The 13,568-nt window shown below is 46.4% G+C and overlaps 2 protein-coding genes across 4 annotated transcripts in view; one reads left to right on the top strand and one right to left on the bottom strand.

Annotated features, from left to right (window-relative positions):
- The window catches only part of gpx7 (glutathione peroxidase 7), a 4,405-nt gene extending 4,156 nt beyond the window's left edge, over positions 1 to 249 (bottom strand). Inside the window, exon 1 of the mRNA XM_060893400.1 lies at positions 38 to 249. Within this exon, the coding sequence (XP_060749383.1) occupies positions 38 to 172 (135 nt within the window). The 5' untranslated portion in view covers positions 173 to 249. The remainder of the gene's footprint in view (positions 1 to 37) is intronic.
- Positions 250 to 1,471: 1,222 nt separating this feature from the next.
- Positions 1,472 to 13,340, top strand: tut4 (terminal uridylyl transferase 4). 3 transcript variants are annotated; one of them, XM_060893399.1, is made up of 30 exons: positions 1,472 to 1,681; positions 2,515 to 3,014; positions 3,756 to 3,892; positions 4,032 to 4,145; positions 4,512 to 4,689; positions 4,769 to 4,857; positions 4,969 to 5,020; positions 5,177 to 5,246; positions 5,333 to 5,459; positions 5,580 to 5,699; positions 5,781 to 5,966; positions 6,101 to 6,275; positions 6,924 to 7,429; positions 7,624 to 7,774; positions 8,117 to 8,203; positions 8,408 to 8,511; positions 8,618 to 8,675; positions 8,793 to 8,896; positions 9,155 to 9,244; positions 9,378 to 9,491; positions 9,576 to 9,653; positions 9,788 to 9,965; positions 10,138 to 10,185; positions 10,333 to 10,415; positions 10,544 to 10,659; positions 10,746 to 10,900; positions 11,001 to 11,104; positions 11,239 to 11,695; positions 12,447 to 12,599; positions 12,743 to 13,340. In XM_060893399.1, exons 2-30 carry the CDS (start codon positions 2,636 to 2,638, stop codon positions 12,820 to 12,822), a joined length of 4,293 nt encoding a protein of 1,430 aa, XP_060749382.1. In that variant the 5' UTR covers positions 1,472 to 1,681; positions 2,515 to 2,635; the 3' UTR covers positions 12,823 to 13,340. The 3 variants fall into 3 exon arrangements, with proteins under 3 accessions (XP_060749382.1, XP_060749381.1, XP_060749380.1); XM_060893398.1 differs by having other exon boundaries at positions 4,029 to 4,145; positions 12,450 to 12,599; positions 12,743 to 13,339; XM_060893397.1 differs by having other exon boundaries at positions 4,029 to 4,145; positions 12,743 to 13,339.
- Positions 13,341 to 13,568: the final 228 nt, after the last annotated feature.

Here is a 13,568-nt window from a genome sequence, read left to right as displayed (position 1 = left end):
TAGTGACCGAATCCGTCGTGATGTGCGCGAGACTCACCGAGCCACGGTATTTCTCCAGAGAAACTAATCTGCCTCTGCTGTTCACCACCTTAAACGTGTAAAAGTCTTTCTGCTTCGCCTCCAGGACGTGACACAGGAGGACTAAAGCCAGCGCTCGGAGGAGTTTCTCCATCTTCCGTGATTTAGCTTCAGCTGCTAACTTTCAGCTCCTCACAGCCTGAGGGACCACCGGCTGCTACGCAACAGACGCGCGTGTTGCTGCGAAGAAACACTGCGCTCCATTTTCGCAGAGATAAATACAGCGCAGTTATCGGACTGGCACTCAGGAGTATGCGCAGGAAGTGCGCAGTGTTGACCGGAATGACTAAGAAGGGGTTTATTTGACCAGGATAAATGTGGGATTAAAAAAAGAAAGATTTGTAAAGTATTCGCAAAGGCTTTTTTGTAGCTGAGTGGACCTAAGTGTTGGTGATACTTTAGGAGGCAAAGGGACAGAGAGGGTGCAGATGAAAGCAAGTGAACCGCAAGGGATATTATGGGGCGGGGCTTCACGTGGCGCCGGGTGACGTCATCAGAACACACGTGAGGCAGTTCGCCTTATTGTGCTGAGTGTTTTGATATGTCACATGTCCATGTTGTGTTCATTCTGTGATTCCACGTATTTTGTGGGCGGGGCTTCACGTGCTGTCAAGTGACGTCACAAGAACACACGTTGGGGTACCAATACTTTTGGAGCTGATTGGCTAGCGAGGGTTTGGACATTTCATGTGAATACTGCAGTCATTTAGAAGATGCTACTTATCATTATACTGCAATATTGTAATACACACCCCAAATTAAATCGGTCCCCAAATTAAAACTTTATCCAGAGTAAAAGGGCTTTAAGGAGATGCCCCAGTTCGGGGTAATTAGCATAAAAACTTCAGACCAGAAGCTACGACGTCGGATCGAGGAGAAACATGCAATAAAACAAATGGTTAAGGAGAATTATACACAAACAAACAAACATGTGTACATGTAAACAAACATGTAAACAAACAAACTTACAAACAAACAAACATGTAAACAAACAAGAAAGTAAACAATCATGTAAACAAACAAACATGTGTACATGTAAACAAACATGTAAACAAACAAACAAACTTGTAAACAAACAAGTAAACAAACATGTAAACAAACAAGTAAACAATCATGTAAACAAACAAACATGTAAACATGTAAACAAATGAACTTTTTAACCCATAAATATGAGTTATAATAATAATATGAGATATAAATACTATAATTATTTATATTTAATAAGCAAACTTGGCAATAAAGCTCCTTCTGATACTGATCATCATTTGGAACTGTCTGTGATGATATTTTTTAGAATAGGGCACTAGAATTAGAACCCGGTTAAATCCAGTGTACACTATGTAGTGAACACGGTGTGAAATAAGACGCGGCCCACGCGCTCATCAGCGCTGACACTTTTACCCACAATGCACCAGAGCTGAAGTTAACATGGCGACCGGGGCCTTGGACGAGCAAAACAAAAACACAAGCGGACAAACGGGCCGCGTTTAATTAGGGATTTAACCGAAAGTTTTACCGAGAACAAACAAAAGAATCTTCAGATCACTTCATTATACATGCATGGAGTGTGTGCTGCTAATTTATTCGGGATTTCTGAGTGTTGGTGAGTGTTAAAAGTGAGTGTTAGCGAGCTAGCGGTTAGCAGAGAAAAGCACAGCTCCGGTTTGTGCCGCACTAAACGAGCCGAAAACACACATTACAGCTTATAAACATTATAAACTTGTGTCCTTCTGATCATCTGTTACAACAACAACACGTTAAATAAACAATACGGCCGGATTACAGCGTGTAAAAGTTCACCTTGTTGTGTTAGCATCTTAGCTTAGCGTCTTAGCATCTTAGCTTAGCATCTTAGCATTGTATTGTTGTTTTCCTCTGATGTGATAAATAAATGCTGTTCATGTAGGACTGAGGGTTTGGTGTTAACATCATGCATCCTGACGTGTATTCAGGAGTTCGGAATGAATCGTTTCATTAATTACTGAGAGATTACAGCATGGCTTTAGTTTGTTTTGGACCGGAATCCCACCTGATGTGACCTTTTTATAGATCACACTAATGATCATGATAAATGGGCAATAATCCTGTTTTATCACGTCATTTCACTCCGAATCATTATGGATCAGTTTGCTGGGGGACATTGTGTACTGTGTGTGTGTGTGTGTGTGTGTATACAGTGTGTGTGTGTTTCTGCATGTTAATGAGCTGAGCTTTTATTGGCTGGTCGCAGTGACGTACTGCACATTATAGTCAAAGCCAAAACAATTTCTTTGTTTTATTTATTTATTATTGACTTCTCCTGAGTTAAAACATTCAGAACAGGCCGCACACCCACAAGGCGTGACTATTTTTATAAGTTTATCGTGTGTTATCTAGAATTTTTACATTTTCAGTACTGAAGACTTTAAAGAAAACAACCTTTACGTCTCCCTCCAGGTTTGGACGCGATCGGCCTGCGGAGATCCTGCTCTGTTTTCTTTTAATATTCTTTTACGTTATTTTTTAGTTTTTTACACACACACACACACACACACACACTCACTGCAGCCTTAGCACTATGGATGACACTAAAAGCCCACTGAAGTCAGGTAAACTGTCTCGTTCGTCTGGGAGCAAGACCTCATCCAGACCGCAGAGGGAGCGAGAGAACGCCAAGGGTCGCAATAAAAACACTGCAGCGTTTAGAGTGAAGGAGGAGGACAGTCAGAGTGGGCATGCTGGGGGCAAGGGGCTTGGAGGAAGCCCTCAGGAGTCAAACAAAAGCAAGGCACGCAGACTGACTGGGAGAACGGGTTCAGGGGAGAGAGGCAGGGGGAGGTCTCAGACTCAGCAGGGGGTCAGGAGCACAAACCTCACTGCTCCACTCAGTTCCAAGGAGGAGAACACCACCAACCCCAATAAAACTCCCAGAGCTATGGGCAAGGACAGACACACAGGTGAGTGTGTGTGTGTGTGTGTGTGTGTGTGTGTGTGTGTGTGTGTGTGTGTGTGTGTGTGAGAGAGAGAGAGGGGGGAGCTCTTCAGTATGAACCTGACTTGAATATCCAGCGTTGGCAAGCTATTGTCTTTGTGTGGATTTTAGGTGAGATCTGTAGGTTTGTTAAATCAATAGAAATTGGGTTTGCTGGCTAACTGGCACGCTAACACTGAGATAGTTGCTGGCTAACTGGCACGCTAACACTGAGATAGTTGCTGGCTAACTGGCACGCTAACACTGAGATAGTTGCTGGCTAACTGGCACGCTAACACTGAGATAGTTGCTGGCTAACTGGCACGCTAACACTGAGATAGTTGCTGGCTAACTGGCACGCTAACACTGAGATAGTTGCTGGCTAACTGGCACGCTAACACAGATACTGGAGGAAATGATTGCTGCAAAGAAAATAATCCTTTCCTAACTTCCTGTAACTGCAGCTGTTAGTTGGGAAATGTGTCTGATGTGACGAAAATGAGTTGATCTTTTTTTTCATTGTCTTCATTTGTTTATTTAAATGAATTCTGACTCACTGTAGACTTTCCTCAGGCAGGAAATCTGTGACAGTAAAATGTAAACAGAGAGAAATATTAGTGCTTCCCAAACCTTCTAGTACTAAATGGGTGAAAACTTCACACATCTGTTCTAAATGTTTATTCCCTGGACGGTGTGGTTTAATTGGATATTAACGGCGATCTGTCAGGCGAGGTGTCGGCAAGGAGGCCGGCGGATTGCGCTCCTGACCCTGAAGACGAGACCAACCTGACCTCTGATCAGCAGCTGGGACTGAAACAGGCCGAGGAGAGACTGCAGAGAGACTACATCCACAGACTGACCAAGGTGAGAGCTGCACTAACCTTAGCTAGCACAAAGAAGTTAATAAATAAGTGAAAAGAAACTAACTAGCTACATAAATAAGTAAATGAACAAACAAGCAAGTGAACAAATGTGTGTGTGTGTGTGTGTGTTTCTACAGCAGTCCCCTGATTATCCAAATTTCCAGTATCTATGCAAACTCTGCTCAGTTCACGTGGACAACATCCAGGGTGCTCATAAACACATCAAAGAGAAACGGCACAAGAAGAACATCATGGTAACACACACACACACACACACACACACACACACACACACACAGAGAAAAAGAATGACTGAAGCAGTTACCGCAGTGTTTGTAAAAAGTCACTCACAATAGCTTTTTTAAATTTAAAATTAAATTAACTGAATCTGAGTCTTTTGTCCCTCATCTAAACTGAATGTGGCTCAAACATCTAAATGTTTAGAATGTTCCATGTATTTTTCCCAACAACTCTTTCAGCCTGCCAATCAAAAAAAGGGGGCGGTGCAGATAGCAGTCAGTGTTTAATAACTTGGTATTATAAACAGCACTGATTTATTTTAAATCTGATAGTTACAGGTGTGTGTGTGTGTGTGTGTGTGTGTGTGTGTGTGTGTGTAGGAGAAACAGGAAGAAAACGAGCTGCGTTCGTTACCCCCTCCATCTCCGGCTCACCTACAAGCTCTGAACTCTGCTGTGATGGAGGCGGCGCAGGAACAAGGAATCTCAGAGCAGGAGTTCCAGCAGAGACGCGTTGTGCTGCAGAACATGGAGCTGATCATCCAGAGACACCTACCTGGTGTGTATATATACACACACACACACACACACACACAATTGAGCCATTGTGTAGTTATCATGCCGTCTCTTTTTCTCAGCATGTTCTCTGCGTCTCTACGGTTCCTGTCTCACACGATTCGCCTTCAAGTCCAGTGACCTCAACATCGACGTGCTCTATCCCTCCGGTGTAAGTGGACATCGTGTCTCACGTCCTCGTGCTGAAGGAGTTTTGTAGCTGATTTTTAATCTTCTCATTTAATCATCTCATTTTTATCTGTTCACTCTTTCTGTGTTTCAGATGACGCAGCCTGACGTTCTCATCCAGGTGCTGGACATCCTGAAGAAGAGCGGTTAGCCACACACACACACACACACACACACACACACTCTTTACAGCTGACACACAGTTTTTTTTAACACCTGCTTTACTGTGTCTTTGTCAAAGAAAGAGTTAAATTCATCTTAACCCCTCCCCCCTTTTTATTATTATTACTTTTTTAATCCAGACGAATTCTCAGACGTGGAGTCGGACTTTCACGCTAAAGTTCCCGTCATCCTCTGTCATGATGTGTCCAGGTCAGCGCAGGGTCTTCTGTTGCTCTTCACACAATAAATCCATCAGGTTTCTGTACTGAGGGCTTTGTGTCTCTGTCTCTATGCAGCGGTTTACTGTGTAAAGTGAGTGCAGGAAATGATGCTGCGTGTCTCACCACCAATCACCTGGCGGCTCTGACCGAGCTGGAGCCTCGTCTGGTTCCTCTGGTGCTGGCATTCCGCTACTGGGCCAAGGTTTACACACACACACACACACACACACACACACAAACACACACACACACATACACTGTGTAGAACAGCAGTTAACATTTGTAAACATTAATAATACTAAAATATCTTGTGTATGTGCAGCTGTGTCACGTGGACTGCCAGGCAGAGGGCGGGATTCCTTCCTACTCCTTTTCCCTGATGGTCATCTTTTTCCTGCAGCAAAGGAAGCAGCCCATCCTACCTGTGTATCTCGGCTACTGGGTAAATAACACACACAAACACGCACACACGTGCGCGCACACACACACAACAGGCTAAGAGCAAAAAAATGTGTGTGTGCAGATTGAAGGGTTTGACGTGAAGCGTGTGGATGAGTATCACCTGACCGCCATTCAGCCGGGGCACTTTGTGGGGTGGGAGCACAGACCGGGCAGCGCTAACGAGGGGCGCGGAGACAACAAGAGCAAAAACGATGCCCAAAAACACAACGGGCAAAAATCAGCTGAGAAACAGAACCAGAAGGGCAAGGTGAGACACACACACACACACACACACACACACCACTTAATTACATCTAAAACTACTCATTTCTCACAGTTGGATAGATGTGTATATCCTGTGTGTATAGACACGTGTGTGTGTGTGTGTGTGCGCGCTTACAGACTAATCTGGTGCTGAAGAACCCAGAGGCTGTTTCGCTCGGTCAGCTGTGGTTGGAGCTGCTGCGTTTCTACACGCTGGAGTTTGCTCTGGAGGATTACATCATCAGCATCAGGGTGAAGGAGCTGCTGCCCCGAGACGCCAAGAACTGGCCACGCCGCCGCCTGGCCATCGAGGGTGAGATGGGGAGACACTAACGAACAGATAACAACATACAAACGCCAAAGACTTAACCTGTGAGAGCTAGCTAACGTACACAGCTGACCTGTTCTTTACATTCGTAGTTCTCGGTTGCCTAGCAACAGTGTGTCTACATCTAACCCTGCATTCAAGTGTTCGAGACCGTGGCTGACTTTTCTACAGACCAAGAGCCAAGATTTCAACCACAAACTTCATTTAAATCCAATTTTTTTCAGTCATATGCAAATTAGTCGAAGTGAAAAACCCCCCACGAAAACTTGAAGTGTAAAACAATCAGCGGATTTGATTTCGTTGAGCTTTTGGAGCGTTGACAGTGTGTGTGTAGGTGTGACAGTGTGTGTAGGTGTGTGACAGTGTGTGTAGGTGTGTGACAGTGTGTGTAGGTGTGACAGTGTGTGTGACAGTGTGTGTGACAGTGTGTGTGACGGTGTGTGTGACGGTGTGTGTGACGGTGTGTGTGACGGTGTGTGTGACGGTGTGTGTGACGGTGTGTGTGACGGTGTGTGACAGTGTGTGTAGGTGCTTGTGTCCCTGGACAGGCCACACCTATAACCTACAAACTACAAACAACTTGCTTCTTGCTAACAGCTCGATTTGAACAGATCGTGTGTTCTTGTTCTTCAGACCCGTTTGCACTGAAGCGGAACGTAGCGCGGAGTTTGAACAGTCAGATGGTGTTTGAGTACATTCAGGAGCGCTTTCGCACCGCGTACAGATACTTCGCCCGCCCTCAGAGCCGTAACAGACACGCCCCCGAACGAGACGCACCACGCCCTGCAGCAGCCCAGCCCACGGGATCCCGCTCCGTCAAGACCAAGAGAGGAGAGAACGAGGACGGAGCGAATAGCACCGATGATGAGGACGAAGAAGAGGAGGATGATGATGAAGAAGATGATGAAGCTGGAGATGAAGAGCAGCATGTGAGCACAGGCTTAGCCAGACTCCTCGTGGACGATGAGGACGGAGTCCGTCAATCCTCCTCCCCGACCCCGTCCCCTCACAACGGCCTGTTCCCCGACAGCGATGAAGAGGAGCGGTACGAAGGGCGACGGAATGTTCTGGTACAGGACGACATCGCTCCAGAAGATCTGCACTACACCTTCGACAGGATGATCTTCACCGGAGGAAAGGTAGCTTTTTACCACCACAGCGGTGCTGAGTTCTCCGTCCTGACCGCGTGACTTTACGGCGTCTTTAGTGGGAGGAGAATTATATTTAGTCTAATGTAACATCTTCACATCTGAGGTAAATGTTGACATTCCAAAGACATTTTCAACATTACGTGTGTGTGTGTGTGTGTGTGTGTGTGTGTGTGTGTGTCCAGCCCCCGACGGTGGTGTGCAGTATCTGTAAGCGAGACGGCCATCTGAAAGACGACTGTCCCGAGGACTTTAAGAAGATGGAGCTGACTCCACTGCCTCCCATGACGGAGCGTTTCAGAGAGATCCTCGATAACCTGAGCAAGCGTTGCTATGGTGAGCGGCTATGCGGCGCCACGTTAGCAACACAACACCAAGCTAATCACGTTAAAATGAGATACTGGGAATTAGAGGGATCCTTTAAATCTGAGCGTCCTCGCTGCAGACCTAGGGTTTGTCCAAGAGGTGGCGCTGGAGCTGGAGCCCTGAATCATAACACACACGTCTGAGACGCACCGATTTGTCTCCACAACTCAGACCTTTGACTCCACTCCGTTTTCCACACCCGTAACTTGTGGTTGTGCAGCTACGTAGCTAGTTAATGTTTTCACTGAGTGTTTTATGGTGTCAGTCAGGTGATGATTATATAGATAAGTGTGTGTGTGTGTGTGTGTGTAGATGAGCTGTCGACATCTCTGGGAGAGCAACAGAGGAGGGAACTGATTCTAGCCAGTCTGGAACGCTTCATTAGGAAAGAGTATAATGGTACACACACACACGCGCACACACACACACACACAAAACACCTCAGTTACAATCATCGTAGTTCTGGATTTTTCTATTATTATTATTAATGTTTGATCAGTTTAATATTGTGATATGTAATGATTGAGATGTGGTTTATGGGCTTAAAGGTGTAAACTGTGTGTGTGTGTGTGTGTGTGTGTGTGTGTGTGTGTGTGTGTACAGATAAAGCCCAGCTGTGTCTGTTCGGTTCCTCCAAGAATGGTTTTGGCTTTCGCGACAGTGACCTGGACATCTGTATGACTCTGGAGGGTCACGACTCAGCAGAGGTACAACATGACAGATGCTGATTTACACACCTCTCTCTCTCTCTCTCACTCTCTCACACACACACACACACACACACACACACACACCACTGTTCTCTCTCCTCAGAACCTGAACTGTAAGGAGATCATCGAGGGACTAGCGAAGGTGCTGAAGAAACACACAGGTAAGAGCAGACCCCAGGTGATGTTTGATCAGGTTTCACACACTTCCTGACTTCACTACTACCTGAAACTTCGCCGACGAGACGCTGCAGCTTGTTTCCGCGCTCTGTGCCCTGCAGGTCTGAGGAATATTCTGCCTATAACAACCGCCAAAGTGCCTATCGTCAAGTTCGAACACAAGCAGAGCAGCCTGGAAGGAGACATCAGCCTTTACAACACACTGGTGAGCTCAACACTGCTTGTGTCACTGCTCACTGCACCAGCAGCCCTACACACAAGGGCACACATGTAGGGAACAGGAGTCAGAATGAGATACAGTCACATACATCAGCATCAGAAGTGATTCACTGTGGGTGTGTCGTGAACCACACAACCTGCTCACTATACCCTGACCCTAACCTGTTAAACAGCTGTGTGTGTGTGTGTGTGTGTGTGTGTGTGTGTGTGTGTGTGTGTTAATTTCTCCTTTGTCTGTATCCAGGCTCAGCACAACACACGTATGTTGGCCACGTACGCAGCCCTTGACCCACGAGTGCAGTATCTGGGTTACACCATGAAAGTGTTTGCAAAGGTAACAAGATGTGTGGGGGTGTGTGGGGGTGTGTGGGAGTGGGGGGGAGTGGGGGTGTGTGGGAGTGGGTGTTTTTTGTGTGTGTGTGTATAAGAGTAAAGTCTTAATTTGTGTGTATACACGTGTTCTGCAGAGGTGTGACATTGGTGACGCGTCGAGGGGAAGTCTCTCATCTTACGCCTACATCCTCATGGTGCTGTACTTCCTTCAGCAGAGACAGCCTCCAGTCATCCCTGTCCTGCAGGAGGTACACACACACACACACACACACACACACACACACAGAGTGAACATAACGAGGTGATGTAAAGGGTAACCGTGTGTTGTGCAGATCTACGACGGGAGCTCCGTTCCTCAGAGGATGGTGGACGGATGGAACGCGTACTTCTTCAGCAGTCTGGATGAACTGGTGAGAGAAACATCTCCATCCACATGAACAGTGTTCTTCTCCATCTACAATCTGCTCATTCACAACATTTTCTCCTCTCCAATGTCACCTTGTGTGTGTGTGTGTGTGTGTGTGTGTGTGTGTGTGTTCCTCAGAGGTGGCGTTGGCCCGAGTTCCAGCAGAACCGTGAGACGGTCGGGGAGCTGTGGCTCGGCCTGCTGCGCTTCTACACCGAGGAGTTCGACTTTAAAGAGCACGTGATCTCCATCCGACAGCGCAAACGTCTCACCACCTTTGAGAAACAGTGGACCTCCAAGTGCATCGCCATCGAAGGTACAAGGCTCAGCTTACATCTCTACACGCCTACGTGCTGTGTAAAAGTTTCGGCACCCCCACTTTCTCCGGGGGGGGATGTGGTGTCGTGAAAGACACAGGAGAAGTTCTGAACTTTGTCCAAGAACTTTAGACCAGGGAATGATTCCATTTTATTAACGTTTTTCAACAGATCCCTTTGACTTGAATCACAATCTGGGTGCAGGAGTCTCACGGAAAAGTAAGAACACACACACACACACACACACACACACCTGGTACAAAATGCTAAACTGGAGGCTGTAGACGAGACTCATCAAAGTTTAAATCCAACACGTTCTCTCTCTCTCTCTCTCTCTCTCTCTCTCTCTCTCTCTCTCTCTCTCAGTGACTAATTTCATCATGAAGGCATTTATTAATGGCAGGAAGTTGTTCGGAACACCATTTTATCCAAAGCTGGGAATGGAAGCAGTGAGACACGCACGCGCACACACACACACACACACACACACACACAAGGTAAACACAAGTAAATTGAAATCAAAGTCAAAGCCTTTCACCAAACCCTGTGTGTGTGCGCGTGTGTGTGTGTGTGTCAGGATTACTTCTTCGACTCGAAGGTGCTGACGGACGGCGAGCTCGCTCCCAATGACCGCTGCTGTCGGATCTGCGGCAAGATCGGACATTATATGAAGGACTGCCCGAAAAGACGCAGGTCAGGATTTACACACCGTGTGTGTATGTGTGTATTCTCAGCATGTAGCTAAGTGTGTGTGTGTTTGTGTGTGTGTGTGTGTGTAGAATGAAGAAGAAGGAGAGTGATAAGGATGAAGAGGTACGTGAGGAGGACAGAGAGCCAAGAGAGAGACGCTGTTTCCAATGCGGATACGTCGGACACGTCCGGAGAGAATGTCCTGATTATAGACACCTCCGACAGAGAGGAGCTCCTACACAGGGTACACACACACACACACACACACACACACACAGTGTTTACATGTTCAGTAGGACACAGTGTTTGTCTCAGTGGATGAACCTACTTGTCCACCGCTCCAGTTCCTCAGATGGTCCGTGCCATGGTGAGCTCTCAGGCCATCCCCATTCCTCAGAGTGCTACGTCCCAGGATCGACCCGGCCGCAACAGGCAGCCATCAGAATGTGTAAGAATAAAAAAAGGCTCCAATTCTTTTTTTTCTTTTTTTTTTTTGTCTGTCTCTTTTGTCTGTTATTCAGTCTGTCTGTCTGTCTGTCTGTCTGTCTGTCTCACTGACTGTGTTTATTTCTTTGTCTCCAGTCGGACACACGTCAGACTCCTCCGTACTCGCCCCAGCCGTCTACATTTATTCAGTCCTCCGTCTCTCCTCAGTCGTCTCAGAGCAGCAAGCCTTCACCAAGCTCGTCCTCCACTCCGTCCAAATCCCCCCATCATCCCTCTCTCGCTCCTTCTGCCACTCCTCCTCAGCAGCAGGTTCATCTGTCTCTCTTTGGTTTCACCCCATCTCAGTACATGGGTATGCTCTCACCAGGCACCTGGCCCTCTCATCCGCCCTCCTCGGGGGTAAAGTACCCAATGAGGAAGGGGCAGGGGAACGGAGGGGTGGGGCACACACCGAACCCTGCCCCTGTTAACCTCAATGACCCCAGCATTATCTTTGCCCAGCCGGCGGGGCGGGACGGAGGGCCACACTGGCACAATCACCACCTGAACAACCCCGAGGCAATGGTGGCAAACGGCACGGTGGGGAAGTCAGGTACACACACTCTCACACACTGGGGGGTGAGGCTGTGTGTGTGTGTGTGTGTGTGTGTGTGTGTGTGTGTGTGTGTGTGTAAAGTAATACTCAGGTCTGCTGTAGTGTTGTTGACTTTATACCTGACTCAGTTTATGTTTGACACCTTAATCTTAGTGCCCACTGGGTCATGGTCAGGTTTTGTAACGTCACATGGCTGCAGATATGAACAGAAGATGAGAGTGTGTGTTACTCAACCCTTTTGGGTAGTGTGTGTGTGTGTGTGTGTGTGTGTGTGTGTAGGCGTGCTGTATTGAGATAAGGTAAGTCTCAGACATGATGAATGGGGTGAGCACTTTTCTCACTGTCTTCTCACATCACCGTCTTAACACACTGTTAAAAACACAAGGTGTTGAACCTTTATTTCTCTTCATTTTACCTCTCTCCCTCTCCCTCTCCCCTCTCTTTCCTTCCCTCCCTCTCTCTCTCTCTCTCTCTCTCTCTCTCTCTCCCTCCTCTCTCTATCCCTCCCTCTCTCCCCCTCCCTCTCTCCCTCCCCCTCCCTCTCTTTCCTTCCTTCCCTCTCTCTCTCCCTCTCTCCCCCCTCTCTCTGTCCCTCCCCCTTTCTCTCCCTCCCCCTTTCTCTCCCTCCCTCTTTCTCTCTCCCTCCTCCTCTCCCCCCCCCCTCTCTCTCTCCCTCTCCCCCCCTCTCTCTCCCCATGGTGTGATCATTAACACATCTCTCATGTTTCTCTCCCTGTCTGACACTCAGAAGCAGGCTTCCAGGCCCCGTTTGGTTCTGTAGGTCAGGTGTCCCGTACGCTCGGCCACACCGGTCCTGGGTCCATATCCGTCTCGTCCTCGTGGGGTTTCCGCATGCCACAGACGTACGTGCAGCAGTCCAACAAGCCCTTCATCTCCCAGGGTACGTCATCAGAGCTACATGTCAGATCAGCGACGCCTGCTGGGGCTGATGATGAAGGAGAGAAATGAAATAAATGGATTAAATTATCTGATCGATGACGAATGAAGTTCTGTGTGTAATCAGGATGTCGATGTTCTCCTCAGGTGCGGTGGCGAATCAGCACTTCCCTCTGCTGCAGTCCGGACGTCCCGTCAATCTCAGCTACATCCAACAGAAGAAATAACGAGCGGCGACTTGATTTATTTTTTTTTTTTCAACCCAACGCCCGAGGTCCTTATGGAACGATAATGAAGAGAAAAAAAACAGAATCATGAAAGTCTAACTTTTGGTCACGAGACTTTTTAAAATGAATTTTATCTTTATTTTTTTTTGTACAGTTTTTACATTAATTTTTTTTCTCTCATCACATTGATTTGTGATAAGAAATGTCAAATATTTTAATGCCCCTATTTTTAAAGGGGTCCCAAAAAAAAAAAAGAAGCGTTTTTATTTGTTGTGTAAAATATGGATTTAAAGTTAATCCTGTTTATTTTTATTGGTGTATTCATATTTTTGCTTGCATAAGGACGAAGGCTTTGAATAGGGATTTGTTTTATGAAAAATCAGCATACCTGCTCCATAAGATATCTATGTAGTGCCAAAAACAAACAAAAAGAGGATCTCAAATCTCCAGGAAAAAAGAAGAAAAGATACAAAAAGATTAAAAAAAAAAACAAAAAAAAACAAAAGAAAAAAGGATTAAAAAAAATAAAGAAAAAGCAAACCAACATGCTGACGTCGTGGTGGTTCTTTATTGTGTAACTGGTCAAATAGAGTTGTGTTAAATTTGTGTGCGGTTCAGCGTTAAACACGACACAGGAAACAGGAAACCATTTATTATCTTCTCCTTTTAAACCGACAAACTGATCAGACACTTCAGATTTTTTTTGTCGGTTTAAAAGGAGAAGATAATAAATGGTTTAAAACTAA

The sequence above is a fragment of the Tachysurus vachellii genome, chromosome 19, assembly GCF_030014155.1.
Source record: "Tachysurus vachellii isolate PV-2020 chromosome 19, HZAU_Pvac_v1, whole genome shotgun sequence".
Lineage (NCBI taxonomy): Eukaryota > Metazoa > Chordata > Actinopteri > Siluriformes > Bagridae > Tachysurus > Tachysurus vachellii.
Note: the sequence above shows the minus strand (reverse complement) of the source record. Positions and strands in the feature narration are given on the sequence as shown.

What these genes read in the sequence shown, in the direction of transcription:
- tut4 (XM_060893397.1), top strand. Translation starts at nt 2,636, where the DNA reads ATGGATGACACTAAAAGCCCACTGAAGTCAGGTAAACTGTCTCGTTCG. An exon ending in CTGTGTATCTCGGCTACTGG is followed by an intron (nt 5,700 to 5,780) that starts GTAAATAACACA and finishes GTGTGTGTGCAG; the next exon opens with ATTGAAGGGTTTGACGTGAA. An exon ending in TGATCTTCACCGGAGGAAAG is followed by an intron (nt 7,430 to 7,623) that starts GTAGCTTTTTAC and finishes GTGTGTGTCCAG; the next exon opens with CCCCCGACGGTGGTGTGCAG.